The sequence below is a fragment of the Heteronotia binoei genome, chromosome 17 (genome assembly GCF_032191835.1).
Source record: "Heteronotia binoei isolate CCM8104 ecotype False Entrance Well chromosome 17, APGP_CSIRO_Hbin_v1, whole genome shotgun sequence".
In the NCBI taxonomy this organism is placed as follows: Eukaryota; Metazoa; Chordata; class Lepidosauria; order Squamata; family Gekkonidae; genus Heteronotia; species Heteronotia binoei.
The window spans coordinates 1,790,719-1,818,089 of NC_083239.1; the positions used below are offsets into that span (position 1 = coordinate 1,790,719).

The 27,371-nt window shown below is 39.7% G+C and overlaps 1 protein-coding gene across 1 annotated transcript in view; it reads right to left on the reverse strand.

Moving 5' to 3' along the window:
• Positions 1-27,371, reverse strand: part of LMNTD1 (lamin tail domain containing 1) — an 84,409-nt gene that overhangs the window by 38,273 nt on the left and 18,765 nt on the right. The window contains exons 3-4 of the mRNA XM_060258532.1: positions 26,064-26,179; positions 9,093-9,307 (exon numbers count right to left, since the gene is read on the reverse strand). Of these exons, the coding sequence (XP_060114515.1) occupies positions 9,093-9,307; positions 26,064-26,179 (331 nt within the window). The remainder of the gene's footprint in view (positions 1-9,092; positions 9,308-26,063; positions 26,180-27,371) is intronic.

The window sequence follows — 27,371 nt, forward strand, 5'->3', positions numbered from 1 at the left end:
TGCGAAATTAGTTCTTTAACTTCATCAGAAGGCACAGAGGGCCACTCTGGAAGATCTAACTGAGATAGTTTGAAAGGTCCAGAAGTGTATAAAGTACTTTGGGAGAACATAGAAAAGAAATATTGGTACCAGACATTGGATGAGATAGCAGACATAGAAGGGGCATCAACTCTCTGGGCACCTGATACAATAGACCAGAATTTTTTTAGAGTTCTTTAAGATTATGGCCTGGAATAGCTCCTCCCATTGAAGCTTAGCACAGTCATTCTTTTTGTTTATGATAACCTGAGACAACTGATTTTGAAGATCAAAGTACTCTGATGGTAAGGACAAAGCACCGGAGTCACGGTAACATCTATAGGTATTGCACAACAGAGTTTTAACGGCTCTACATTCTTTATCAAACCAGGGCTGCAGAGATTTCATGTTTCTTTCCTTTTTTACATTTTTTTGGTCTAGCATTTAATGAACTAAGAATGTTAGATACTAGGGAATCATAGGCTGTTATTAGCACTGAAGGATTAGTTGCGTTAGTTAAAACACTTCTAAGATTCGAAAGGGAATGAGATTTTAAAAGTAACTGAGCTTCTCATTTTGTCTGATTATTCTAGCAGATTTTTGGTAAGAATATAGAATCCACCAAGTGTAGAGAGGGATTAAAGGAAAGGTCAGGGGAAAACTCCTCATGGAGTTACTTATACTACTTTCTACCCACCCCTCCCCCGTTACTTGACCCCCGCCGGTGTTATTTACTTATAATACTAATATTAAAAGGTACCCTTAACTAATAAAAAAAATCACATTCTTCTAAGACTTAATCATTATCAAAAATTGTCCGATGTCCTTTTATTTTCCACTCTTTTTCTACATATCTTCTGAACTTTTCCCACTCCCTCTTAAAAACTTCTAAATTATAGTCTCTTAAAATTCTTGTTAATTTGTCCATTTCACTCCATGTCATAACTTTTACAATCCAATCCCATTTCTCTGGTATTTTTTCTTGCTTCCACAACTGCGCATATAATGTCCTAGCAGCTGAAAGCAAGTACCAAATTATAGTTCTATCTTCTTTTGGAAATTTTTTCATTTGTAATCCCAACAGAAAAGTCTCTGCAACTTTCTTAAATTCATATCCCAAGATCCTAGAAATTTCTTGTTGAATCATCTGCCAATACTTTTTTGCTCTTTCACAAGTCCACCACATATGGTAGAAAGAACCTTCATGTTTTTTTTACATTTCCAACATCTGTCTGGCATCTTATTATTCATCTTTGCCAATTTCTTAGGAGTCATATACCATCTATACATCATTTTAAAACACTTCTCTTTAATACTATGACACGTCGAAAGTTTCATAGAGTTCTTCCACAAATATTCCCAAGTTTCCATCTGTATTTCTTTATTTACATTAATTGCCCACTTAATCATTTGAGATTTCACTACTTCATCTTCCGTAGACCATTTTAAAAGTAATTCATATAATTTTGAAATTAATTTTTCATTGTCTCCAAGCAGAATTTTTTCCATTTCTGTTTGCTCTTTTCTTATTCCTTCAGTTTTAATGTCATTCTCCACCAAGCTCTTTATTTGTTGCATTTGAAACCAATCATATTTATTATTCAGCTCTTCAGCAGTTTTCAATTCTATTTTGCCTCTTTGTATTTTTAATAGTTGATTATATGACAACCACTTTTCTTCACCCGTCTCTTCGACTGGCACTATCCATAACGGTTTTCTCTCATCTCCATATTTCTTATATTTCATCCATGTATTTAGCAAGCTGTTTCTTATATAATGGTGAGAGAAAAAGCCGTCTTTCCCCCCCTATAGTACATATAAGCGTGCCAGCCAAATTTATTTCCATGACCTTCCAATGCTAAGAGTTTTTTGTTTAACAACATTATCCATTCTTTTATCCATACTAAGCAAACTGCTTCATGATATAATTTTAAGTCTGGTAATTGAAATCCGCCTCTCTCTTTTGCATCTGTTAAAATTTTCATTTTAATTCTTGGTTTCTTCCCCGCCCACACAAACTCTGAAATTTTTCTTTGCCATCTATTAAATTGTTTACTATCTTTCACAATCAGAATAGTTTGAAATAAATACATTATTCTTGGTAGAATATTCATTTTAATTGCAGCTATTCTACCCAACAGTGACAAATTACGTCTATTCCACTTTAACATATCTTCATCCATAGCTTCTCATAATTATTTTTGAACAAATCAATATTCTTCATTGTTATCTCCACATCCAAATATTTTACCTTGGAGGTAACTTCACAGCCCGTTAGTCTCTGCAATTCTTGTTGCTTATTTATTTGCATATTTTTACATAGAAATTTTGATTTTTCTTTATTAATACAAAGTCCCGCCAACTCCCCATATTCTTGTATTTTGGCTAACAACAAAGGTGTGACTTGTATGGGGTTTTCATTTATAAACATCATATCATCTGCAAATGCTCTGTATTTGTAAGAAAATCCTTTTACTTTTAATCCTATTTATCTTCTTGAATTTGCACCAGTAATATTTCAAGTCATTATAAACAACAGTGGGGAAAGTGGACAACCTTGTCTTGTACCTTTACTAATTATCATGTCTTCTATAAAATCAGCATTTATACATAGCCTTGCACATTGTTCAGTATATATTGCTTTTATCCAACTGTTCCTATGGCCCTAAGAGCTTTTAATGCGAAATCTAGCCCCCAACTCTTATATGGTGCCCCCATATGGATAAGTGCCTTTGATTACACTACTGAAGGCCTACAATCTTTCTTTCTGAGGAAAATACTGGGATTACCCAACTGTGTTCCTTATGCTGCAATTTGCATGGAAACTGGACTGTTGCTGCTGGAAACTCGCGCCTGGCTTCTGACTTTCAAGTTTTGGCTGTGCCTTTTATTTAACTCTGATCAGAATTCTTTCACCTTTTTGATGCTCATGGACCATCATGCATCAAAATGGTTGACCCTGATCCAAAAGAAAATTACATCCATAGGAATTTCCTTGGATGCATTTTATTTATCTTCTGGTTCTGCGGTATTTCAATCCATTAAATGTAGACTATTAGATATCCAGTTGCAACGTCTGACTGAGGCAGCTTGGAAATCTTGCTCCCCAAGTCACCTGGGTTTATCCCAGACTCCTGGGCTTTTAGCTCCCTATTTCCTCTTTTTAACTGATCCTCACCAAAGAAGAGCATTTATGCTGGCTAGATTTAATGCATTACCATCGGCTATCCTTTTCGGAAGATACTACAGAATCCCCCACAATCTTAGACGATGCCCTTCTAGCCAAGGAGTTATCGAAACGGTCTATCATGTTCTTCTGGACTGCTCTTTCTATAGAAGTCCACGAGCAAGATTCCTAGAAGCATTGCTCTCCGACCATCAAGGCCTTTCTGACAATGCCAAGGTCCGCTTTCTACTCCATGGGAAACACAACCTTTTCACTACTCACGTTGCTTGCTTTTTACAGGTTGCAATCCAAATCAGAGAGGCTTTTACTCTTGCATAGTCCACAGCTATTCTATCTTATTTAACTTTTGTTGGTTTTTAAGGTTTTATTATATTTTATAGTGTTACTGTTGGTTTTAAAGTATACTGTAATCTTATATTAATGCCAATAAAGGTCATCTATGTCTGTATTGCTTTTATCATTCTTATAAAGCTTTCTCCCAGCTCTATTTTCTCCATTACTGCATACATAAAATCCCAATTTAAATTGTCAAATGCTTTCTCTGCATCCACAAAGAATAATGCTACTTCCTTTTCTGGATGTCTTTCATAATATTCTACAATATTTACAACAGTTCTGATATTGTCTCTTATTTGCCTTTTGGGAAGAAACCCTGCTTGATCTTCCTTTATAAAATTTATCAAATATTGTTTAAACCGTTGTTGCAAGATTCTTGTATATATTTTATAGTCATCATTTAATAATGAAATTGGTCTCTAATTTTTTACGTTCGTAACATCTCTATCTTCCTTTGGAATCAACAAAATAACAGCTTCCTTCCACGTATTTGGCATTTTCCCTTTTGTTCTTATCATATTCATCAATTTCTGAAGTTTCGGGATTAACTCCTCTTTGAGGGTTTTAAAAAATTTAGCTGTATATCCATCTGGCCCAGGTGCTTTTCCATTTTTCATTACATTAATTGCTGCTTCAATTTCTATTTTTTCAATTGGATCGTTCAAAACTTTTCACATATTTTCTGCTAAGGGTGCTATTTTTATCTTTTGTAAGTATTCATCCATCTTTTCTTTCCTTATTTTAACACCTTTAAATAACTTGGCATAATAGTTAAAGAATTCTCTTTTTATTCCTTCTTGATCTACCACCTCTCTTCCATCCACCACAATTTTATTAATAATTTTACTTTCTCTCTTTTTCTTCAGTTGCCAGGCCAAATATTTTCCAGGTTTGTTTGCTCCCTCGAAAGATTTCTGCTGCAATCTTTTCAGATTCCATTTACATTCCAAGATAATAATTTGTAATCCATCATGGTGCAAATTCTTTATGTTCTTCATAAAACCTACACAGTTCCTGTGTGCTTGTAATTGTAATCCTTTTTCCTTGCAGCTCAAAGCTCAGACCTTCAGGTATTATCCATCTATATCTCATTTCATTGTCACATAGTTTTTCTGTCAATTTTTTGTATGCTTTTCTGTCATTTATCACTTGTCTTGGCAATTCTTTCATGATTCTTACTCTGCTGCCTCCCACTATCAATGTCTTTTCAAAAATTTTATTCAAGATTTTTCCCACCATTTCTTTTGTCATATATCTTATAACCACATCTCTTGGTAGATTATTTTTCTTGTCATATAGTGAGTTCACTCTATACATATAGTCATACATGCTTCTAGTTCCTTCAGGATCTTCCTCCAAAAATTCTGCAATTATTCTTATTATATATCTTTTCAAATCAGTCTCTTCATCCTCAGGTACTCCTCTCAGATGTATCTGGGTTTCCATCAATTTGCAGTCATGAATTGCCACCTTTTTTTGCATTTTTAGCAAGATGGAATCATGTACTTTCACTCTCTCTTCCTCCTCTTGCACTTTCTTTGATGTTACCACAGTCTCATTTCTGAGATCTTCTATATCTTTCCTTAGCTCTTCAATGTCTTTTCTAATTTCTTTTTTAGAAGCAGTTATCCTGTCTCTCACCCCTTTCATTATCCTGGCTTCCATTGCTTCTAATTGCTCTTGCATTTTCTCCATTGAGGCAGTCCTTGCACGGGTTAACTTATGCTCTGACATTTAAAAAAACATCAAAAATTTTGACCTCTCCAAATTAAATTTAAAATATCAAGTTTGATAGAGTAAAGCTTGCCCTTTTCAATAAGCCTAATTTTGCCATCCTCAGAGCCTCCTGAGCTCAGATAATAATTTTTGAAATTTTTATTTCTTCCAAAATGGCAGTCGCGACTTTCTGCTTCCCTTTAAAAAAATTTTTCCTTCAAAAGGCTTTTAAAATAATTATCAGCGATAATGTCCAATAGTATTTACCTTATAATTGTCACCTCTATCAGCTTCACCAATTTTTAATGTCCCGAACACTTTAAAAACTTTGTTTAAATTTTGACCTCCTAGCAATGGCCGCCGATGTTTTTCTATGATATTATAGTCCTAGAGGAGGCTAGCTGCTTCAATGATTTCCCTTTTCCATCCGACACTTCCTGCTTTTCTTGCCACCAAATCCCGTTTTCAATGGTAAATGATCTCGCAATGTTTGACGTATTTCCTGTGTTGCCTGTGACTCAGCTTCCATTACTTCGTTAACCATGCAGGCTTTTTCTTATACCTATTTGTGCCTTTCTAACTTGTGGCATATATTTTATCTGAGCTTCTAGGATTGTAGTTTTAAATACTAGGATTGTTTTAAACTAGGATTGTAGTTTTAAAGCTTCCCCAAGGGTTTTGACTCTATTTACCTTTCCTTTCAGTTTCCTCACATACCTCCTCATCTCAGAGAATGTATTCCTTTTAAAGTTAAAAGTGGTTGTGTTGGTCTTTTGGGGCAACTCTCTATTTATACAAATGGTGAAATCAATAACATTATGGTCACTGCTCCCAAGCGATGGAATCACTTTTACATCTCTCACCAGGTTTTGGGCATTACTTAAGACCAAATCCAAGATTGTCCCAGCCCTGGTAGGTTCTGTTACCATCTGCTCCATAGCACAGTCATTGAGAGTGTCTAGAAATTCAATCTGCAGGTGGTTAAAATCACCTATTATGACACAGTTTTTACATTAGCTGATATTTTTAATTCTTTCATCATATTATAATCGTCCTCTATCTTTTGATCTGCTGGGCGATAAAGTCCTATAGTTAAATTTCCTTTTGGGTCCACTATTCCGACGCAAAGCTTTTCTAGAAGGGAATCTAATTCTCTGACCTTCTCAGTCTTACTGGACTGTATACCCTCTCTGACATACAGAGCCACCCCACCTCCAACCTTTCGTTCCCTATCCTTCCGATATAACTTACAGTGCATTCACCTTCTTAGCCATTTCCCTATCCTCCTTCAGTAATCTTTTTACCCTTGGTCATCCAAGGGCCCCACTGCCTTCCTGGATGGTTTCCTGCTTCTAATATATTTGAAGAAATTTCATGAAAATTCTTAGCCTGGGGGCTCTGTAATAAGCCCAGGAAGGACCAGGAAACAGGATCTCTATTTTCCTTGTGTTCCCAATAAGGTAAGTAGACGTTCCAGAAGTCACAGTTTCCCAGTGATTCTCCTCATTCCACCAAGTTTCTGAAATACCCAGAATGTCTGTTTTTCCCCAACACTAAGGATTCCAACTCCCCGATTTTACCTCAGACATTTCTAGCATTTCCATACAAACATCTATAATTTCCCAGGCAAGTTAGGTCTGCAACCTTTCCCTTGCTGCCTTGAGACTTTGGCAGACAGTCCATACTGTTTGTCACTGTCTCATAGACAACTCTAATCCATTGCCTGGGAGAAAAGTAACAGCTAACCCTTCATCTCTTTGTGATGAGTCCTCCCGAACCAGAGACATTTCATCTCCTGTCAGCTTTCCCCCAAGATTCAGTTTAAAAAATGTTCTGCCACCCTTTTGATTTTAAGCACCAGGAGCCTGGTTCCTTCTGGGGACAAGTGGAGACCGTATCTTTTGTACAGCTCCCGTTTGTTCCACAAAGCATCTTAGTGCCTAACAAACTTAAACCCTTCCTCCCTACACCATCATCTCATCCACGCATTGAGACTTCTAATTTGTGTCTGTCTCTCCAGCCCTGCATGTGGAACAGGTAGCACTTCCGAGAAGGCTACCTTGGAGGTCCTGGCCTTGAGACTGCTGCCTACAGCCTAAATTTTTCCTCCAGGACCTCACGACTGCATTTCCCCACATTGTTGGTGTCAACATACACCACGACCACTGCTCCTCCCTAGCACTGTCTATCAGCCCATCTACAACACGTGTAATGTCTGCTGCCTTTGCACCAGGCAGGCAAGTCACCATACAGTCAGTATCCGGTTTTGCCACCCAGCTGTCTACTTGCCTAAGGATTGAATTACCAACTACCAAGACCCCAAAACTACCAAGTTTTGGCTGTGCCTTTTATTTAATTCTGATCAGAATTCTTTCACCTTTTTGATGCTCATGGACCATCATGCATCCAAATGGTTGACTCTGATCCAAAAGAAAATCACATCCATAGGAATTTCCTTGGATGCATTTTATCTATCCTCTGCTTCTGCGGTATTTCAATCCATCAAATGTAGACTACTTGATATCCAGTTGCAACGTCTAACTGAGGCAGCTTGGAAAACTTGCTCCCCAAGCTATCTGGGTTTATCCCAGATTCCTGGGCTTTTAGCTCCCTATTTCCTCTTTTTAACTGATCCTCACCAAAGAAGAGCATTCATGCTGGCTAGATTTAATGCATTACCATCAGCCATCCTTTTCGGAAGATACCACAGAATCCCCCGCAATCTTAGACGATGCCCTTGTAGTCAAGGAGTCATCGAAACGGTCCCTCATGTTCTTTTGGACTGCCCTTTTTATAGCAGTCCACGTGCAAGATATCTAGATGCACTGTTTTCTGACCATCAAGACCTTTCTGACAATGCCAAGGTTCACTTTTTACTCCACGGGAAACACAACTTTGTCACTACTCACGTTGCTTGCTTTTTACAGGTTGTGATCCAAATCAGAGAGGCTTTTACTCATGCATAGCCTACTGCTATTTTATGTCATTTAACTTTTGCTGTTTTTTTAAGGTTTTATTATATTCTATAGTGTCACTGTTGGTTTTAAAGTATACTATATTCTTGTATTAATGCCAATAAAGGTCTATGGTATGGATACCTGCCCAGGGATGGTTCCTTGATGTGAAAGGATACTTGCTCAGCAATTGAAGAAGAGGTCCCTTCTGAGGGCACACTCCCCTTATCCTCAGCATGGTGCCCTGTTCCCTCTCGACCCTCATACTCCCTGGCAGCAATGGGGCTGCCATGTTCAGAGGGAGGCTCATCTAACAAGTCCCTGAATGTGCCTAACTAACTGTGTCTGCTTCTCCAGGTCAGCCATCTCGGCCTCAAGGGTTCAAATTCTACCTTCATAATAGCTTTTTAAATATGCAGTCCCCCCCCTTTAAAATCTTTTGTGTTTATGTGGCTCTCCTTCTGGAAAGTCTACTTACCTTATTGAGAACACAAGGAAAATAGGGATCCTGGATCCTGGTCCTTCCTGGGCTTATTGCAGAGCCCCCATGCTAAGAGCCACAGGCCAAGATCCCTTTAGCTCTCGCCCTTCGGCTCATGCCTCTGGCAAGGTGCAGCCTAATAAATGCAAAGAGGGTGAGGCCTCTGCCCCAGGCAACACAGACACTCCCAATGAGCAACAATCACCTACAATCACCTGAACGAAAAGCTACAAGCTCCCTGGTAGCTTCTCAACACTTACTCAGATGACATTTCAAGCCCACCTTTATATATGAAATGGTATTTTGTTATTTTAGTGAAAGGTTTTCTTGTAAGGGCAGTCTTCTAAAGGCTTTCAACTACTCTCTGAAAGGGGGGGGGGGAGATCTACCTACAGCTTACCAAACATTTTATCTAGTGCAGAAAGTGATTTTTCAGGAAATCTGATGAGTCCAGATGATAATTCTCCAGGGAACAGGTTGGCTTCTGAATGGGATTCCATGAACAGTGAATAGAGTACATTCTCCGAAGACTTTGATGTGATGGTTGGTTTGCATTCTGAGTTCTGCTGCAACTGGAGTAGAGTAGGGGGCAGTTGACAGTGTGTTGCCTCCATTCTGTATGGACATTAAACACCAAACTGGTGAAATTACATTTACTGACAGTCTAAATTGTTTCCTGGTAGGAGTCATGCATTTTGATTTATTTCCACAGAAACAAAAAACAGGAATGAGAAAACATATTAACAAATCATATTCCTGGGCTGTAGTTACAGTCCTGTGCATACTTAGAATTTTGGGGAAAACGAGTAAACTCAGTTAGCAAATGTCCATTATGTGGCCTGTCATGATCCCAGGCCTAATGCGGCCTACAGGCTTCAGGGAAGCCTGTGTTAGAGTAGCTACTGAAGCAGAGAAATAACGAAGTCCTCACACATTACTGGTATGAAATTAGATTTACTTTGGTACCAAAGCAGAACTTAGTCGGCCAAAAGCCCCCAAAATGACTGTTAAAATTATCCCACATACAGCCAGTTTTATCCACATCTAAAACAAGCAGGCAGGCCCCCCAGGCTTATCTAATTCAACATTCTCCACCCCCCTGTAACTCTTTCTAGTACTTTTCCATACCTCCTGTCTCCATGCGTTATCAGCTCCAGCAAGAAGCTTCTCTGAGGCCCCTTTGTTATCTAATACATATCCAGAGGCCTCAATGAGGTCACTGTCTCTTTATCTAATATAAAACCTTGAATTCACACCCACTTGGGACTGTCTGTGCTTCTAACGAAGGGTTGCATCAGACATCCTCTTTTTGAAGGCATAAGCATGTTTTTGTTCATTATTATAGGGGTATTTATTAATTATTCAGGGGTCCCCCTTCATTCCCCCTTTCAGTCTTCTGAGAGCTTATTTAAGTCTGAAGGAGACTGACCATCATCATCTTCTGTCATATATATGAACATATGAAGCTGCCTTATACTGAATCAGACCTTTGGTCCATCAAAGTCAGTATTGTCTTCTCAGACTGGCAGTGGCTCTCCAGGGTCTCAAGCTGAGGTTTTTCACACCTATATGCCTGGACCCTTTTTTGGAGATGCCAGGGATTGAACCTGGGACCTTCTGCTTCCCAAGCAGATGCTCTACCACTGAGCCGCCGTCCCTCCATCAAACAAATTAATTCTGTATGACCGGGATTCTGCGCAGACTCGGAGGAAGGCAGCCGCTTGTCTCTTCGCTCCTACTAACGCTAAGTTGTTTTAATCTTTTAACTTTTATCTTGCCTTGATGGAAGGAATTGTTTTTAAATAATCTTATCCTATCACCTCACTTTTGATATTTGGTGCCTCTGTTTTGTCTTTCCCAAGCTCTGGTTGTTTAATTAGTCAATAAGCCTCTGCCTTCGTTTTCCTAATCAGAAGCTGCTGCAGCTAATGACCTACAGCTGAAGTTTTATAAAGTTTTATAAAGTTTTACACAGTCTTAGCCTGTCTCTCAAAGACAGGGTTTTGTTTTTTTTGTGTGTTTTTTAGAATCTTTTAATTTGAACTGAAGGTTGAAATTAAGTCAACTCCTGCAAAGCAACAAGGCGGAGTGCAGTCGGCTACAGAGTTGGCTCTGACAAATTTGGCTTTTAAAGATATTTTACTATATTCTTAGCAGATGTTGTGGCTTTTATCTGTAAGTTTTAAGACATTATTTGTTTGGTATTTGTTTTATTTATTTATTTTTTTATTCATTTTTATCAGGACAGGGCTAATTGCCACCCAACAGAACCCTCTTAATGGCATCAGGCAAGCGGCCAAGAGAAGTGGAGGAGGAATCTGCTTCTTTGCCACTTTGCAAACAGTTCAGGATAGAGGACTTTTTTACCTTAAACAATAAGTCCAAATCTGCTCTGCCATCATTTGCTATTGAAACATCGAATCGCTTCTCCCCTTTAGAAGACGAGGTAGAGCCTGCTGAAAAGGAGGAACCGACTAATGAATTGACTAATGAGTCTGATCACGAGGATGGCGTTGACTCTCAACTCCTGTCTGGGGTGGGGGCTTTAAAGGTGCAGCAGAGTCAGCATGATAATGAAGAAAGATCCATGTCTTCTGACGAACTTGCCCCAATTACCCTTATTGCAAGCACAGTGGATTGTATCTTTAAAAAGTTAAAGAGTTTAGAAGACCAAATTCTTGACCTTTCTTTAGAACTAAAGAGACTATCAGTGTCAATGGATAAAGTCTACTTAGCCCAGCTGGATGATACCTCTATTGGAGCTCTAGCCCCTTTAAAGCGATGTCCGTCTGCAACTCAGGAGGTTGATCCCCGGAGCTCCTTTACGGAGTCTAAGGTCAGCGTGGGCCTTAAAAGGAACGTGCAACAATTGGTTCTACAGCCCAATAAGGTTTGCATCACTGTTTGTCCTTATGGCAGGAAGACCCCATGCTGGAGAAGTAAACTTTTAGCTAAATCCCATCTCTGTGAACTTCTTCATCTGAACTATCACAAAATTGACTTGATTACCATTGAATCTCTTAATGATCAGTCTCAAATGCAGAGGATTCTGCTTACCTTTCAATCCTCCAACATTCCTTCACTAATTTTGAGGCGAAAGAATTACCTATGGTCAAAGGGGGTTTTCCCTGTTCGATCTTTTATTAACTCTCAAACTAATGCTCTGCTGCCTAACCTGTCCGCAGGGGTCAGGACACGAAGTAATCCCCATCTCTTGAAGAACGCATCATCTTCAGCGGCAAAATATAAGGCTGCAATGTGTCTTAAGGTATCCAGATCTGGTCAGTCCCAAGCAAACCCCGAGTTGCATAATGAGTCATCAGTGCAGCCCTCTATGGATGTGACGCATAGTCCCCTTAATGTTTCATTAGAAGATGACCTTTTGCAGTCATTTGGGAGTCTTCCAGCAAAAGATCAACAGGCGATACTCATAAGACTTGAAGGTACTAAGCTGCAGCTGCAAAGGTCTTTAGAGCCGGGGAAATCAGTTCCTTCAATCAACCTAGATCCTGCAAGCAACCCCCTGCCCCCTTGTCCCCCATCAGCTGACTTAATTGATCTGTCTATGGAACTCTCTCTAACTGGCTCAAGGGCACCCCAACATAATGGTTGTATTTTCACTGATGACTCCAGGGTTCTAGAAAGGATATCCATTATCGATTGACTACCAGCTAGGGAAGCCACAAGGAAGATCCACATCATCTCCTGGAACATTGCTGGGTGGAAGAGTAAAGCGAATGACTCAGATTTTTTGGACTTTTTGAAATCCTTTGATTGTGTCTTCCTTCAGGAAACATGGGCAGAAGACAGTTTTAGACTGACGGATTTTAAAGTTTTTAATCTCCCCGCTTATAGATCTCACTCTAAAGGTCGCAGTAAAGCAGGCATGGCTGCTTTGGTGAAATCCAGCTTACCATTTAAGGTGATCCTCTTGGATCCTTGCCCGCCAATTGCCCAGGCTTTATTGCTGTCCTCCCCAGCACTGACCCTAATCATGATTAATGTTTATTTAGCCCCTTCTAATGGTGAGCTGGAGTTAGATGCTGTCTGGGAGAAATTTTCTGACTATGTGACGTCTTTGTCTAGGAAATTCCATACTGCTCAGCTCATGATTTTTGGTGATTTTAATGCTCGGATAGGCAGTAACAATCAGAAATGGATCTCTCATTTTGGCTTTGAAGCGGTTGAATCCCCTCCACTACAACTATGTTTACCCCGTTGTTCTAAAGATACTTTAACCAATAAGGCGGGTCTTAGATTAATTGAATTCTGCATAGCGCACAATGTTATAATATTTAATGGTCTCTCCAAATTTCCAGCTGCAAATGACTTTACTTTTTTTTCCACAAGGGGTTGCAGTGTGATAGATTTTTGTGTGGGCTCACCCAACCTTCTGTCATCTATCGATAACTTTTACATCGATCCGCGCACAGAAAGTGACCACCTGCCCCTAACTCTATCCCTACGATTGGATCTGGAGGTTAATATGGTATCACCTTCCCAATCCATGAAGGCCCCTGAGAAAGTTCTAAAAAAAATCAAGTGGTCCCTGGCCCTAGAAAGGGAGTTTTCTTCCCTCTTTGGCTCTGAAGCGCTATGCAGATTAAGGGATTCAATCATAAATTCCAACTCAGATGATTCAATCCTTTCAGGATTTTCATTATTAATTGATTATTGTAGTGCCAAAGCTAAACCGGTGATCTTGTCTAGGTCTAGTTTCTCCAGCTGGTTCGATACAGATTGTTTAGCTTGGAAACAAGAACTGAGAGCTCATTTTAAAGAGGCTTGTCACTCCAAAGACCAATCAAAAATTAAGGCCTACATTGCTTACAAGACAGCCTACCTGGAGCTTACTACATCCAAAAAGAAAGCTTTCTTTCAGAATAAATGGGACCAACTTTACCACTCGATAAAATCTAACGATAATAAGGCCTTCTGGAGAATCATTTCAGGTAATCTAAAAAACAATTCTGTTACTGACCCAAATATCTCTGAGCAAACATGGGTTGATTACTTCTCTAACATTTTTGCTGCCCCATGTGTATCCCCTCCTATCTTAGCAAACCCCTCAGTTACTGATATGCCGGTCTGGCCTCCAGTAACTCTAGAGGAAATCAGTGAGTTATTGAAGGATTTAAAAGCGGGTAAAGCACCTGGCCCTGATGGCCTTCCCGCTGAGGTATTCACAAAGTTTGCCGATTGGTGGCTCTTGCCCCTTGCAAAATTGTTCTCTTTTATCGATCTGCATGGCTCCATCCCTGACTCTTGGCTTGACTCTATAATTATCCCAATATACAAAAAGGGGGGGTTGGAGTTACCAGAAAACTTCCGCCCCATTAGTTTATTATCTATAGTGGGCAAATTGTATGCAAAACATTTAGAACTCCGATTAACTGACTGGATGCGCCTAGGCAACATCATAGGTCCTGAACAGATTGGCTTCTCCAAAGGCAAATCTGCTATGGATCACTGCTGCACTCTGGCCTTCCTTGCTGAAAAATATATGCATACCAGGTCAAAAAAATTATATGCTGCCTTCATCGATTTGAAGGGTGCTTTTGATTCAATAGATAGAGCCCAACTATGGATCAAGCTAGGTTACCTGGGAATGGACCCTCGTTTGCTGTTTCTCTTGAGGAAACTTCATTCTAATACCTTTTGCCAAGTGAAATTTTCTTCTAGCGGTGACTTGACTAGTAAAATCCCAGTGTTAAAGGGGGTAAAACAAGGTTGTGTGCTGGCCCCACATCTTTTTAATTTATTTTTAACTGACCTGGCACAATTTTTGACCCCCATCAATGGTCATCCGCCTAAACTTGCAGGCCGAGCGGTCCCCTTATTACTTTATGCCGATGACACTACCATCCTCTCTTGTACAAGAGTGGGCCTGCAAAGGTATTTGAACGCCTTTTATGACTACTGTAATTGTAATTCACTTACTATCAATTATACCAAATCTAAAGTAGTTGTCTTTTCAAATTGCTGGGGCCCACAGAGATGGTTTATTGGCAATTCAACAATCGAGCAAACAAAAATTTTTAAATACTTGGGGATCACTTTTAACCACAAGTTAAGCTGGGTTTCACATCGTAACAACACCATCAACTTGGCTAAGTGTTCAGCTGCTCAAATTAAACAGTTTTTCTTTGCAAGGGGCAACCAATTAGTTCCAGCAGCTATTAAAGTATTCAAAGCCAAAACGCTTGCCCAAATCCTCTATGGTATCCCTATATGGATCTCAGCTTTTACCAGGAAAGTGGAGGGCATTCAAGCCTCATTCTTTAGACAAATTCTTGGTTTGCCAAAATGTGTGTCCTACTTTGCTCTCTGCTCTGAAGTGGGTCAGTCTTTGGTGGAGACAAAAGCCTGGATTGCAGTGTTTAAATTCTGGCTCAAAATTCATTTTAGAACAGATCCCAACAGCCTTCTTGATTGTATGAAAAGAGACCCATATATTTCGTCCTGGACAGCAGTGCTTCTGTCTAAACTCAATCAATTGGGGTTAGAGGTAGATGATTTTTCTACCTCTGAAGAGTCATATATCTTCAGATGTATTAAACTGAGACTGTGGGAATTGGAGGAAACGAAATTACGGCCAACTCTCCCTTATACTTGCTCTCCAGCTTCCTTAGGTCTTTATGCTTTTTGTGGCAAAATGCCCAATTATCTATCAGACCTAACCACTCCATGTCATCGCAGGGCATTTATGTTGGCCAGACTAAACGCGTTTCCCTCCAAAGTTTTACAAGGGAGATATCAGCGAGTCCCTTTAGCCGACAGACTTTGCTCCTGTGGAGCGAATACCCCTGACTCAATCCAGCATATATTGCTTGATTGTTCTTTTTACCATAACCTCCGTAAAGATTTATTTGGCAAGCTTTCTTTTTCTCCAGATTTGTCTATTCTGCCACCCTGTTATTATTTATTGAGTGATACTGAGGGGGTGGTTAGTGAGGCTGTGGCAAAATTTCTGGCTGACATCCTTAAATTTAATTCTGACCATGTTTGAATGTATCTGTAAGCTCGGTCTTATTTTGATTTTATCTCCAATGTTTAAATTTTTATATTCTGTGTATTTTTATCTGAATCTATTATGCCATTAAAGGTTTGGTATGAGGTATGAGAATTCTGTATGACCACTCAGGAAGGGCAGCTAGGTAACAATTTTGTTTTGACATTCCCAGGAAAGACTGAAATGACACTACAATGGGGTAACAAAATAGTATATTGACAGAGATGGGGTAAAGATAGGTCACAGGAGGAACAGAGACAGTGATGTGATTATCCATTCACACTGGCACATCCCAGTATTTTTCCATCTAGAGAATGTGTGTGTGGAAGGGAAGGTCACTCAGAGGCATGCCTTGGCTATGCAGCCCAGCCTTCCAATATGGAGTTTTCCTGGTCTCCATCATGGGGCCTTTCTGGGCACACAGGCTAGCTTGAGAGGGCCCTCCATGTCTTTTAAGGCTACCCTCTTTATTTGGCAGCACTCTGGTATCAATTTTCCCCCTTTGGCACTGTCCAATCCTTGGAGGGTGTGTGCCACATTTCATGGTGCACTGCCAATCAGACTTCAAATAACCAGGGTTGAGACACAGTTGACATTCCTAAGCTTTGGAGCTTAGGAATGTCAACTACCAAAAATAGGCTATACATGCATTAAAAACATAAAATAATCCATTCATGGTTTATGCATTGAATAATTACATATGTCCAGTCTAAATTTGTGAACATAGATCTTGGAAGGATCCTAGAGAATTTATTTCTTTATCAATAAAACATTACTAGTTATGATGCAAGAATACAAGAACTCATCTCAATTTCTAAAACGCATAAGGGACATATGCAAGTGACATGCTATAAACTGAATCAACTCATGTGCCTTTATGGCAAACACCTTGCTGTAGCCTGGGTGATTTATGATACACACATTCAGACACACTTGGAAACATTACCAGTTGTGGGCAGTCCACATTTGGCCCCATTATTTACAATACAAAAACCATTTCCTGACTAATTCCTTGTTCCCCTCCTCCCTTAGTCTAACAAAAAGGTCTTCTTTCTTGAGTTCATGGAGGGTTTGCATGCTCTATGCATGACAATCTTTTCACAGGGAAATCTGTTTCTATTGCAGCTGAAAGGAATTCCTTTTTTCTGGAAGCACAACTTGGAAGTGGCAGTGGGGTTGCTGCTGTGATCACCTGGGGGCAACCAGCCTTTTGCTAGGCAGAGGAATTTTCCTGGAAATGAGTTTTCTCCACAACTCAGTTTGGATGGGGTTCTGGGGGAAGCCTTTCCAACATCAATGAGGCATGACCAGGCAAATTTCAGAACCTCTGGGTAGATATGGAAGAGCCTGGAAAACATACTTGGAGAAACAAACAAACAAAACAACAGTAATAGGTGCTTTCCCCCTTTAAAGCTTTCCTTGACTGTTCAAAAATTGCCATAACTTGAGTCCAAGCCTGTTGAGATAGGGTTGCACACATTAGCTAGATTACCACACTTGCTTTGGACTGGAGACTTCCTCCTCCTCACATGGAGTTTCAGTTTGACAAGGTCTCTACCCTTCCAATGTTAAAGGTAGATTTCATACACCATACATTATGCAGAACACAAATCCACAATATAAACCTATGCATCACTTCTCTGATTCCTAAGGAAGATAAAGATAGCACAAACGTAAAAAATTATAGACCAATCTCATTGTTGAATAATGACTATAAGATCTATACAAGAATTTTAGCAGAGCGACTGAAACAATACCTGACCAACTTTATAAACAAAGACCAAGCGGGATTTCTTCCTAAAAGACAAATAAGGGACAATGTAAGAGCTGTTATTAATGTTGTGGAATATTATGAAAAGCACCCGGAAAAAGAAGTGGCCTTATTTTTTGTTGACGCAGAGAAAGCCTTCGACAACTTAAATTGGGACTTTATGTTTGCGGTAATGGAAAAAATTAATTTAGGGGAACAATTTATAAAAATGACAAGAGCAATATATACAGATCAGCATGCAAAATTGTGTATAAATGCAGACCTTACCAAAGAATTGAAAGTGAGTAAAGGAACAAGGCAAGGATGCCCGCTATCACCATTGTTGTTTATAATGACTCTTGAAATTTTGTTACAACAAATTCAAAAAGATGAAAAAATAGAAGGTCTAAAAATTAGAAGATTCTCTTATAAATATAAAGCTTTTGCAGATGATATAGTGTTCATAATGGAGAATCCGGTTCAAGTGTCACCACTGCTGTTAGCTAAGATAAAAGAATACGGAGAACTAGCAGGATTATACATAAATAAGGAGAAATCGAAATTCCTCTGTAAAAACATGCAACCAAATAAAACAAACGAACTACAAAAGGTGACAGGTTGTGAAGTCACAACCAAAGTTAGGTACCTTGGAATAGAGATAACAATGAAGAACATTGATTTATACAAAAACAATTATGAAAAACTGTGGTGTAAGATGGACAAAGATTTGATGAAATGGAATAAACTCAACTTGTCCTTACTGGGCAGGATAGCTGCAATCAAAATGAATATTTTGCCAAGGATAATGTATTTGTTTCAAACCATCCCGATTGTAAAAGAAGCAAAACAATTCAACAAATGGCAAAGGAAAATCTCTGATTTCATTTGGGCCGGAAAGAAACCAAGGATAAAGATGAAGATCTTAACGGATGCCAAAGAGAGAGGAGGTTTTCAACTTCCCGATCTAAGACTATACCACGATGCAGTTTGTTTGACATGGATAAAAGATTGGATAATGCTGTTAGATAAAAAACCTTTGTGGTTAGAAGCTCACGGAAATAGATTCGGCTGGCATGCATACATGTACTATGGGAAGAATAAAATGGATGGTTTTTTCTCTCACCACTATGTCAGAAATACATTACTAAATACTTGGATAAAATACAAGAAATACGGGGACGAGAGAAAACCATTATGGATAGTGCCAGCAGAAGTAATAAAAATAACAGCTGATTCTGAAGAAAAAAGAGAAATGTCATATAACCAACTGCTTAAGATTCAAGGAGACAAAATTGAATTAAAAACCTCAGAAGAGCTAAATAACAATTATGATTGGTTTCAAATGCAACAAATTAAAAGTTTGATGGAAAATGACATAAAATCAGAGGGGATTAGACGAGAACAAACAGAACTGGAAAGAGTCCTGTTAGGTGACAATGAAAAATTGATATCAAAAGTATATAAGTTATTATTGAAATGGTCTACAGAAGAAGAAGTAGTAAAGTCTCAAATGGTCAAATGGGCAATTAATGTGAATAGAGAAATACAAATGGAAACATGGGAGCACCTCTGGAAGAACTCAATGAAGATATCAACTTGTCAAAGCATTAAGGAGAACTGTTTTAAAATGATGTATAGGTGGTATATGACTCTGAAAAAATTGGCTAAGATAAGTAAGAAAATGTCGGATAGATGTTGGAAATGTAAAAAACATGAAGGTTCTTTCTTCCATATGTGGTGGACATGTGAAAGAGCGAAAGAATTCTGGAAGATGATACAACAAGAAATCACCAAAATTTTGGGCTATGATTTTAAGAAAATTGCAGAGACGTTTTTACTTGGATTACAATTAGAAAAATACCCAAAAGAAGACAGGACTTTAATTTGGTACCTGTTATCAGCTGCTAGGACTTTGTACGCGCAGCTTTGGAAGCAAGAAAAAATACCAGAGAAATGGGAATGGACCATGAAAGTTTTATCGTGGTGTGAAATGGACAAATTAACCAGAACACTAAGAGACTATGATTTAGAGATATTCAAAAGGGAGTGGAGAAAATTTAAAGGATATATGGAGAAAACTTGGAAAGTAAAGAAATATTGGACATTTTTTTAGTTGTAAGAATATATATACGGAACTTTGAGCAATCAGAAGTGCCTTTAGTATGGATTTGAACTTATAACCTCGGGGAAGTCAACATTGGAGGGAGGGGGGATGGAAATGTCATATGGGTTAATGTGAAAAAAAAAGAAAAAATTAAGAAATAGATAAGCTTTGTAACCATATGCTACCAATAAATTGTTTAAAACTCGAGATAGGGTTGCACACATTAGCTAGATTACCACACTTGCTTTGGACTGGAGACTTCCTCCTCCTCACATGGAGTTTCAGTTTGACAAGGTCTCTACCCTTCCAATGTTAAAGGTAGATTTCATACACCATACATTATGCAGAACACAAATCCACAATATAAACCTATGCATCACTTCTCATGATTCAGGCTAGTGCACATCCATATAGAAAGCGAGCACCTAGAGGTTCATGAGAGGCTTTTTACTTTGTTGCAACAGATATGAATTTTTAAAAAAAGAAACATGAAATTGTGCACAAGATTAGGAGCTCCAAAAAAAGATTACCAGAGTTAGGGTTACCCCTGAATGATGAAAATGGTCACAAAAAGGGAAGAAAAACTTTTGCTATAGCTTTGGAATATATGAAATTGTCAAAAATTAGAAAAACATCAAATACAAACACACAAAACAAAACTGAGGCCTCAATAGAACAATGCCAGCTTTTAACATACATGTATGCAAGGGATCAGACCCAAAATGATTAGAGAACTGGATTAGAGAATTTAAACCATTGGAAATCAGTGGGGTGTTGAAGTCCCACTGAACCCCATTTTCCTCTGTGTCAGCTCATCCAAAATTTGTTCTGTGGGTCTCACATAGATGTGAGAGTAGGTTTCAACAAACTTTTAACAACAAAAATCCTAAAAGCAAATAATAGTTAATCCTTAAACGAACCATTCTTAGCAGACATACCAGCAATTCTTAAAACTACTATATAATAATGAGCATGCACTAAATTTGAATTGCAGATCCGGGTTTCCTTTATATAACAAAACAATCCTGGGAAGCAAATTCTAGTTAATACACCTTGACAAAGAAGATTGAAATAACGGAGAGGCAGAAACTTAAAACAAGCAAATGGAAATATGTTATCCAGTAGCAAGCCTAGCCAGGACTGGAGACTGGATTGAAACACAAAATCAAGCAGAATTGGAGTCCTACCATGGTAAGAACATGAAACATAGAAAGGATTTTCTGAACAAAACACTCAGAAAAGGTCAAACTCTAACAAGATACTATAGATGGAGGCATAAAAAATGATAGATAAGCATGTAGATGCCTCTTTCCACAGGTAAGAGGTTCACCAAATAGCTGAATAGGAAGATTGATATGCACAGTTCACAGATGGAACATAACTATAAATGACATTAAGAGAGCAAATGAAGATATACATTTGAGGAATGCAGAACATTATTAAAGTCCAGATTTCTAATGAAGACCAAGAGTTTTCAGGAATCCTGCCTACTTAATTACCAACAAATCTAGAAAAGGTATTTCTATGGGAAACATGACACTGAGGATAACTGGATCACTGGTAAAACAAAGTATTAGTTTCTCAAGACTTAAGAGAGAAGATGCACAGTGAGAGGGTAGTTTTACCCAAGGAAGGGTACAGATGTTCGTCTATAACACATGCTATAACTTCAAATGAAAAGAGGTCTTGTAGAAACCAAAATTTGTGAGGTAGAATTTTAAAACACTGTTCTTTTCAGAAAATGAAAATTCAGTACCAACAACAAAAGGAATTTTCAGATTTAAATAGAAACCATGTTAGATCAGGCCAGTGGCCCATCCAGTCCAACACTCTGTGGCAAAATTTTATACACACACACACACATACATACATACTGTGGCTAATAGCCACTGATGGACCTCTGCTCCATATTTTTATCTAAACCCCTCTTGAAGAAAATGAATGAAAAATTGGGAAGCAGTTCAAAGTCAGATAGAAAACTGTGTTAGATGTAACAGTTGAAGACCACATGCTTCTGGTATGAGATGTACTTTACAAAAATCACAAGAGAAATAAAATTTCCAAAAGGTTTGATACTATATTGCTTTAGCAGAATAGATGTTCCATATAAACCCCAAAATTCCAAATATAAACTTTTAACCCATTGTCTCAGATTAAAAAAAACTTAACAAAAGATCTGTTAGGTGCACCATTTCTTTAAAACAAAGAAAATCACAAGCTGAATATCTTAAAAGTGTTCCCCTTAAAATTAAAGCTACAAAATCTAAGTACAAGGGAAACTGATAACGGCCACTAGAAAAATATTTACGGACTCAAAAGGTAAAACAAAAATAAATAAATTATCAGAGGAATAGCTTCTAATCTAGAAGAACTCTTAGCCTTAGGGCAGTTTACAGGCAGAGCTTTTTCTCTAGCAGAGATGGATTAGCTGTAAGTGGAACTTTGGGATGCCAGCTCCAGGCTGGAGATTTCTGAATATTTGAATTAAATTTGAAGATTACAAGGCATGCAGTCCATTTTCTTGGACACTTTCTCTCCCATAGGCACTATCCTTAATGTTCTGGGCATTATATTATATTTTTGGGAGTGATCTCCAGGTTCCACCTGGAGATTGGCACCCTTGCAAAACATAGTAGTGTTTTGAGCAAGCCAAGAAGCTTACAAACTGGCTTGCTTCTTTCAACATATGCACATCTTCCCTCCAGGCATCTAGAACTACTCATTATGCTTTGTTCATTCCAGTAAATTACATAAGGCTGTATTTTTTTTAAAATTTTTTAAAAAATCCTGTGACACTGTACCTCCTCCAATCCTCCTGCTGATTGTCAGTGTCTGGCAACCATACCAGTGAAGAGGGTTTGTTTGGATCTGGTCAGGAGTAGCATGGGATGTCCCTTCCTTGGGGCAACGCCATGGTAAGGTTCTACCCACCAAAGGAAAGAGCCTCCCCTAGTAGAATGAAGCCATGGAATCCAACCCAATTGTTCTTATTCCTACCTGGTATACATTTCTTTCTACGCCAGTTTGGTGTAGTGGTTAAGTGTGTGGACTCTTATCTGGGAGAACCGGGTTTGATTCCCCACTCCTCCACTTGCACCTGCTGGAATGGCCTTGGGTCAGCCATAGCTCTGGCAGAAGTTGTCCTTGAAAGGGCAGCTGCTGGGAGAGCCCTCTCCAGCCCCACCCACCTCACAGGTTATTTGTTGTGGGGGAGGAAGGTAAAGGAGATTGTGAGCCACTCTGAGACTCTTGGAGTGGAGGGCGGGGTATAAATCCAATATCTTCTTCTTCTTCTTTTTTGCTTCTCCTTCCAGGTCAAATAGATTTTCAAGCATTTTGAGGACCTGTCAAACATGCTGAACCCGAGACCAAGAATGGGATGGCAAAGACAGCTCTATACACATGTAAACAGGACTGTCAGCATTTGCTTGTGTCTGACACATGTAGAAATTGTTAGGCATTTAGGGTCCTCCACAATATTAATCAGGCAGCATTCATGTTTGAACGCCAACATGCACCTAAGTTTGGAAATTCACTCTAAAGGATATAGTCACAGCATGGGTTGCACTACTGTTCCTCACTCAGGTCTCTGAAAAAGTGCCTGTCTTTGCACATGTCACAAGCAGGGGACAAGGGAGGACCTTCTACTGGCTGCCACCACTTTGGAAAGGGTCTGTCTGGGAGGGACCAGAGCACCCACCTATCCTCAGCAAACACCTTTTATCTACAACCAAGGAGGCATGCAGACCCAGGCAGTATAACAACAATAAGTTTGTTGTGAGTGCTCAAGAACAAACAAGTGGGTTTTACCTTTTAGCACAATAGTGAACATGGAAACAGTAAAGGTGGTACAAAGCAAAATAAAAAGCCCTAATGCAATTAACTATACATCCCCTTCCTCTGATTCCAACTGACTCACCACTCTTTGGATCAGGGAGCTCTCATGACTGCAGCCTTCCTCCAGCCCAGCCTTTTCAGAGAGAGACCCTGCTTCCTCTCCAGCTAGACCTTTTATTATTTCCTTCCAGGTCCCATTCCTCTGTTCTTCACTGGCAAGTTTTCCCTCCTAAACTTCTTTCCACCCAATCAGAGAGACAGAAGGATCCTGGGAAATGTAGGACAGGTAGTGGAGGGGGACCCCTGAATAATTAAGGAGCAGGAAGGGAGACCTCCTTGCATTGAGATTGGAAGAGTGATGAATTTTGCAAGTGTTTATGAACTTACATAGGATCTTCTATCATAAGGACTTTGTATTTATATGTTCATATTGCTATTGTGATTATTAAGAGACTGAATATTTTTGCACACGTTTTGTATTGAAGTTAGTTATTTTTCATAGCTTCTCATGCTGTGTAAAGGGACTGCAGAACAAAGCCCCCAAACAGATGAAACTGGGTTTTGTGACTTTGCTGCTGCTGTTTTTTTTTCTTGTTTTTTTTTTTCTTCTCAGGTCTGTTTCCAAATATCCCAGACCCAAATACTTTACCAGCGTTTGGATCTGGGATTTTTCAGGAATCCTGAAATTTTGGGGGATCCAATAGACTCAAACAAACAAACCGGAGGGTGGGGGTGGGAATTGCATACCCCAGTAGTATGTTTTATGTGCAAACCATGAGTGCAGTAGCTACGTATATCATTCAGGAACATTAGTCTGAACTGGGCATAAGAACATAAGAGAAGCCATGTTGGATCAGGCCAACGGCCCATCAAGTCCAACACTCTGTGTCACATAAGAACATAAGAGAAGCCATGTTGGATCAGGCCAGTGGCCCATCCAGTCCAACACTCTGTGTCACATAAGAACATAAGAGAAGCCCTGTTGGATCAGGCCAGTGGCCCATCCAGTCCAACACTCTGCGTCACATAAGAGAAGCCATGTTGGATCAGGCAGGTGGCCCCTCCAGTCCAACACTCTGTGTCACATAAGAACATAAGAGAAGCCATGTTGGATCAGGCCAGTGGCCCATCCAGTCCAACACTCTGTGTCACATAAGAACATCAGAGAAGCCATGTTGGATCAGGCCAGTGGCCCATCCAGTCCAACACTCTGCGTCACATAAGAACATAAGAGAAGCCATGTTGGATCAGGCAGGTGGCCCATCCAATCCAACACTCTGCGTCACATAAGAACATAAGAGAAGCCATGTTGGATCAGGCCAGTGGCCCATCCAGTCCAACACTCTGTGTAACATAAGAACAGAAGAGAAGCCCTGTTGGATCAGGCCAGTGGCCCATCCAATCCAACACTCTGCGTCACATAAGAACATAAGAGAAGCCATGTTGGATCAGGCCAGTGGCCCATCCAGTCCAACACTCTGTGTCACATAAGAACATCAGAGAAGCCATGTTGGATCAGGCCAGTGGCCCATCCAGTCCAACACTCTGCGTCACATAAGAACATAAGAGAAGCCATGTTGGATCAGGCAGGTGGCCCATCCAATCCAACACTCTGCGTCACATAAGAACATAAGAGAAGCCATGTTGGATCAGGCCAGTGGCCCATCCAGTCCAACACTCTGTGTCACATAAGAACATCAGAGAAGCCATGTTGGATCAGGCCAGTGGCCCATCCAGTCCAACACTCTGCGTCACATAAGAACATAAGAGAAGCCATGTTGGATCAGGCAGGTGGCCCATCCAATCCAACACTCTGCGTCACATAAGAACATAAGAGAAGCCATGTTGGATCAGGCCAACGGCCCATCAAGTCCAACACTCTGAGTCACATAAGAACATAAGAGAAGCCATGTTGGATCAGGCCAACGGCCCATCCAATCCAACACTCTGCGTCACATAAGAACATAAGAGAAGCCATGTTGGATCAGGCCAACGGCCCATCAAGTCCAACACTCTGTGTCGCACAGTGGCAGAGCCACCATTGAAACCAACACTTTATGTGGAAGCCAAGTTTGTGCATGATGGCCTTTAGTGAAGCCAATCGTGTGATGGAAACTTCTCCTGAATGTAGTCCATGAGCTATGTTTCAGAGGCTTAATGAAACTCCTGGTTTTGAGCTATCAAGAGAGGCTACTACGATACAGATGGGGTACAGCCTGAATGGGCCTGCCATTGGAAGCAGGATTGCTGGCTCCTGCTTGGGAAATTCCTGGAGATTTGGGGATGGAACCTGTAAGTGGTGGGGTTTGTGGAGGGGAGGGACATCAGCATAATATAATGCCATACAGTCCATCCTCCAAAGCTGCCATTTTCTCCATGGGAGACCTCTGTGACTTGGAGATCAACTGTAATTCCAGGAGGTCTCCAGATCCGATCTGGAGGATGCCAACCCTAGAAAAGTGAATAGCTTATGATAACTAAAGCTCTGTATCACCACCACACCTCAAATCACTTGAAACCAAAACTGAATCAAGATTTTCAGCTTTGGTTTATGCTAATTATTTTCAGGAATTGTTGCCATGGTATTGCTGCAAGGACAATTGAGAAGGTCAAAAGACAACATCAAAAGTAGCACGGTAAGGTGATAGCCTGTAGATTATGAACTTACCCTTTTATATATCCAAGTGTGCCTTTTAGGGAAGCAATTTCTTGTTGCAGGTTAGCATTTTTTTCCTGAATAGCATCTAGAGCTTTTAACTTGGTTTGAAGCTGATCATGTACTTCCTTAAAAACAAAAAAGAGATGAAGGAAGAGGAAGGAAATTGAGGAGCCAAATTTCTCATCAGAATTGTATATATACATACATGGGGTTAAGACATGTTGCAATTGGATTACAATGTAGAAAACCTTGATATGTCCAGAGTTACTTAGAACTGGGAGCTCCTCACTCCAAAAACGTTCTTTTACATTCCCTCAAAATTCCTTCGCTCTCAACATTCTGGCAGTTTAGGAATGAGATGAGTGGACGCTAAAAAATTGTGCTGGTCTTATCAATACTTTTTATGTATCTTGTGAAATTGCTCAGATGTTTCCCTCCAAATAAACATTAAAATTTTGCTTTAGGTAAAATTAAAGAGATAACACTACTTTGGTTGACTTTCAGGTACATGTGTGCCCACCTATCATCATAGATATAATAAAAGGACATCCCTCAATTTTTATTGGAAGTTGTGGCAACCACAGAAGTGGCCTTGCACTCTCTCTGTCATCACTCTCCACTGTCACTGGGTAGCCTCTCTGTGACCCACCTACTGCCAGCCCTGTCAGGCCAGAACCCCATCAGTCAACTGAGGGAGACAGTTCTCTGCTGAGAGGTTCTCCTGGAGCCTTACTGATCACTACTGCCTCTCCCCCCTCTACCCCAAACAACACTGCCACTTTTTTGCTGCCTCCAACTAACACTCCCTACCAAAGTTGCACTTGCTGAGTACGCCCCCCCCCGCCCCCCGCTCCTACTGTTTGGGAGGTGAGGTATATATATTCTATTTATAAATATGCCAGAAAATCCTCCTTATGGGGCAATATTCCACCTCTTCATTTACAGCACAGTCTGTGATTAAATCCAGTCTGAACTAATATCATGTGGCACACATACTTGCTTAAGTAACATTGGACATCATTTAATAACTATATACACTGAAGCAAAATCTAACATAAAGCAGTTAAATCTCTTCAACTGACAGAATAGGAATGTTCCATCACAACCGGGGGTGGGTGGGTTCAGCAGAGCAGAGTAACAGACTCTCTATATTTTATACTCTCTATACTAGGGGTGGCCAAAGTGTGGTTTGGGAGCCACATGTGGCTCTTTCACACATATTGTGTGGCTCTCAAAGCCTCCACCACCTTCATCAGCCAGCTTGGAGAAGGCATTTGTCTCATTAAATCATTTCTCCAAGTCAAGCCAATCAGCAGC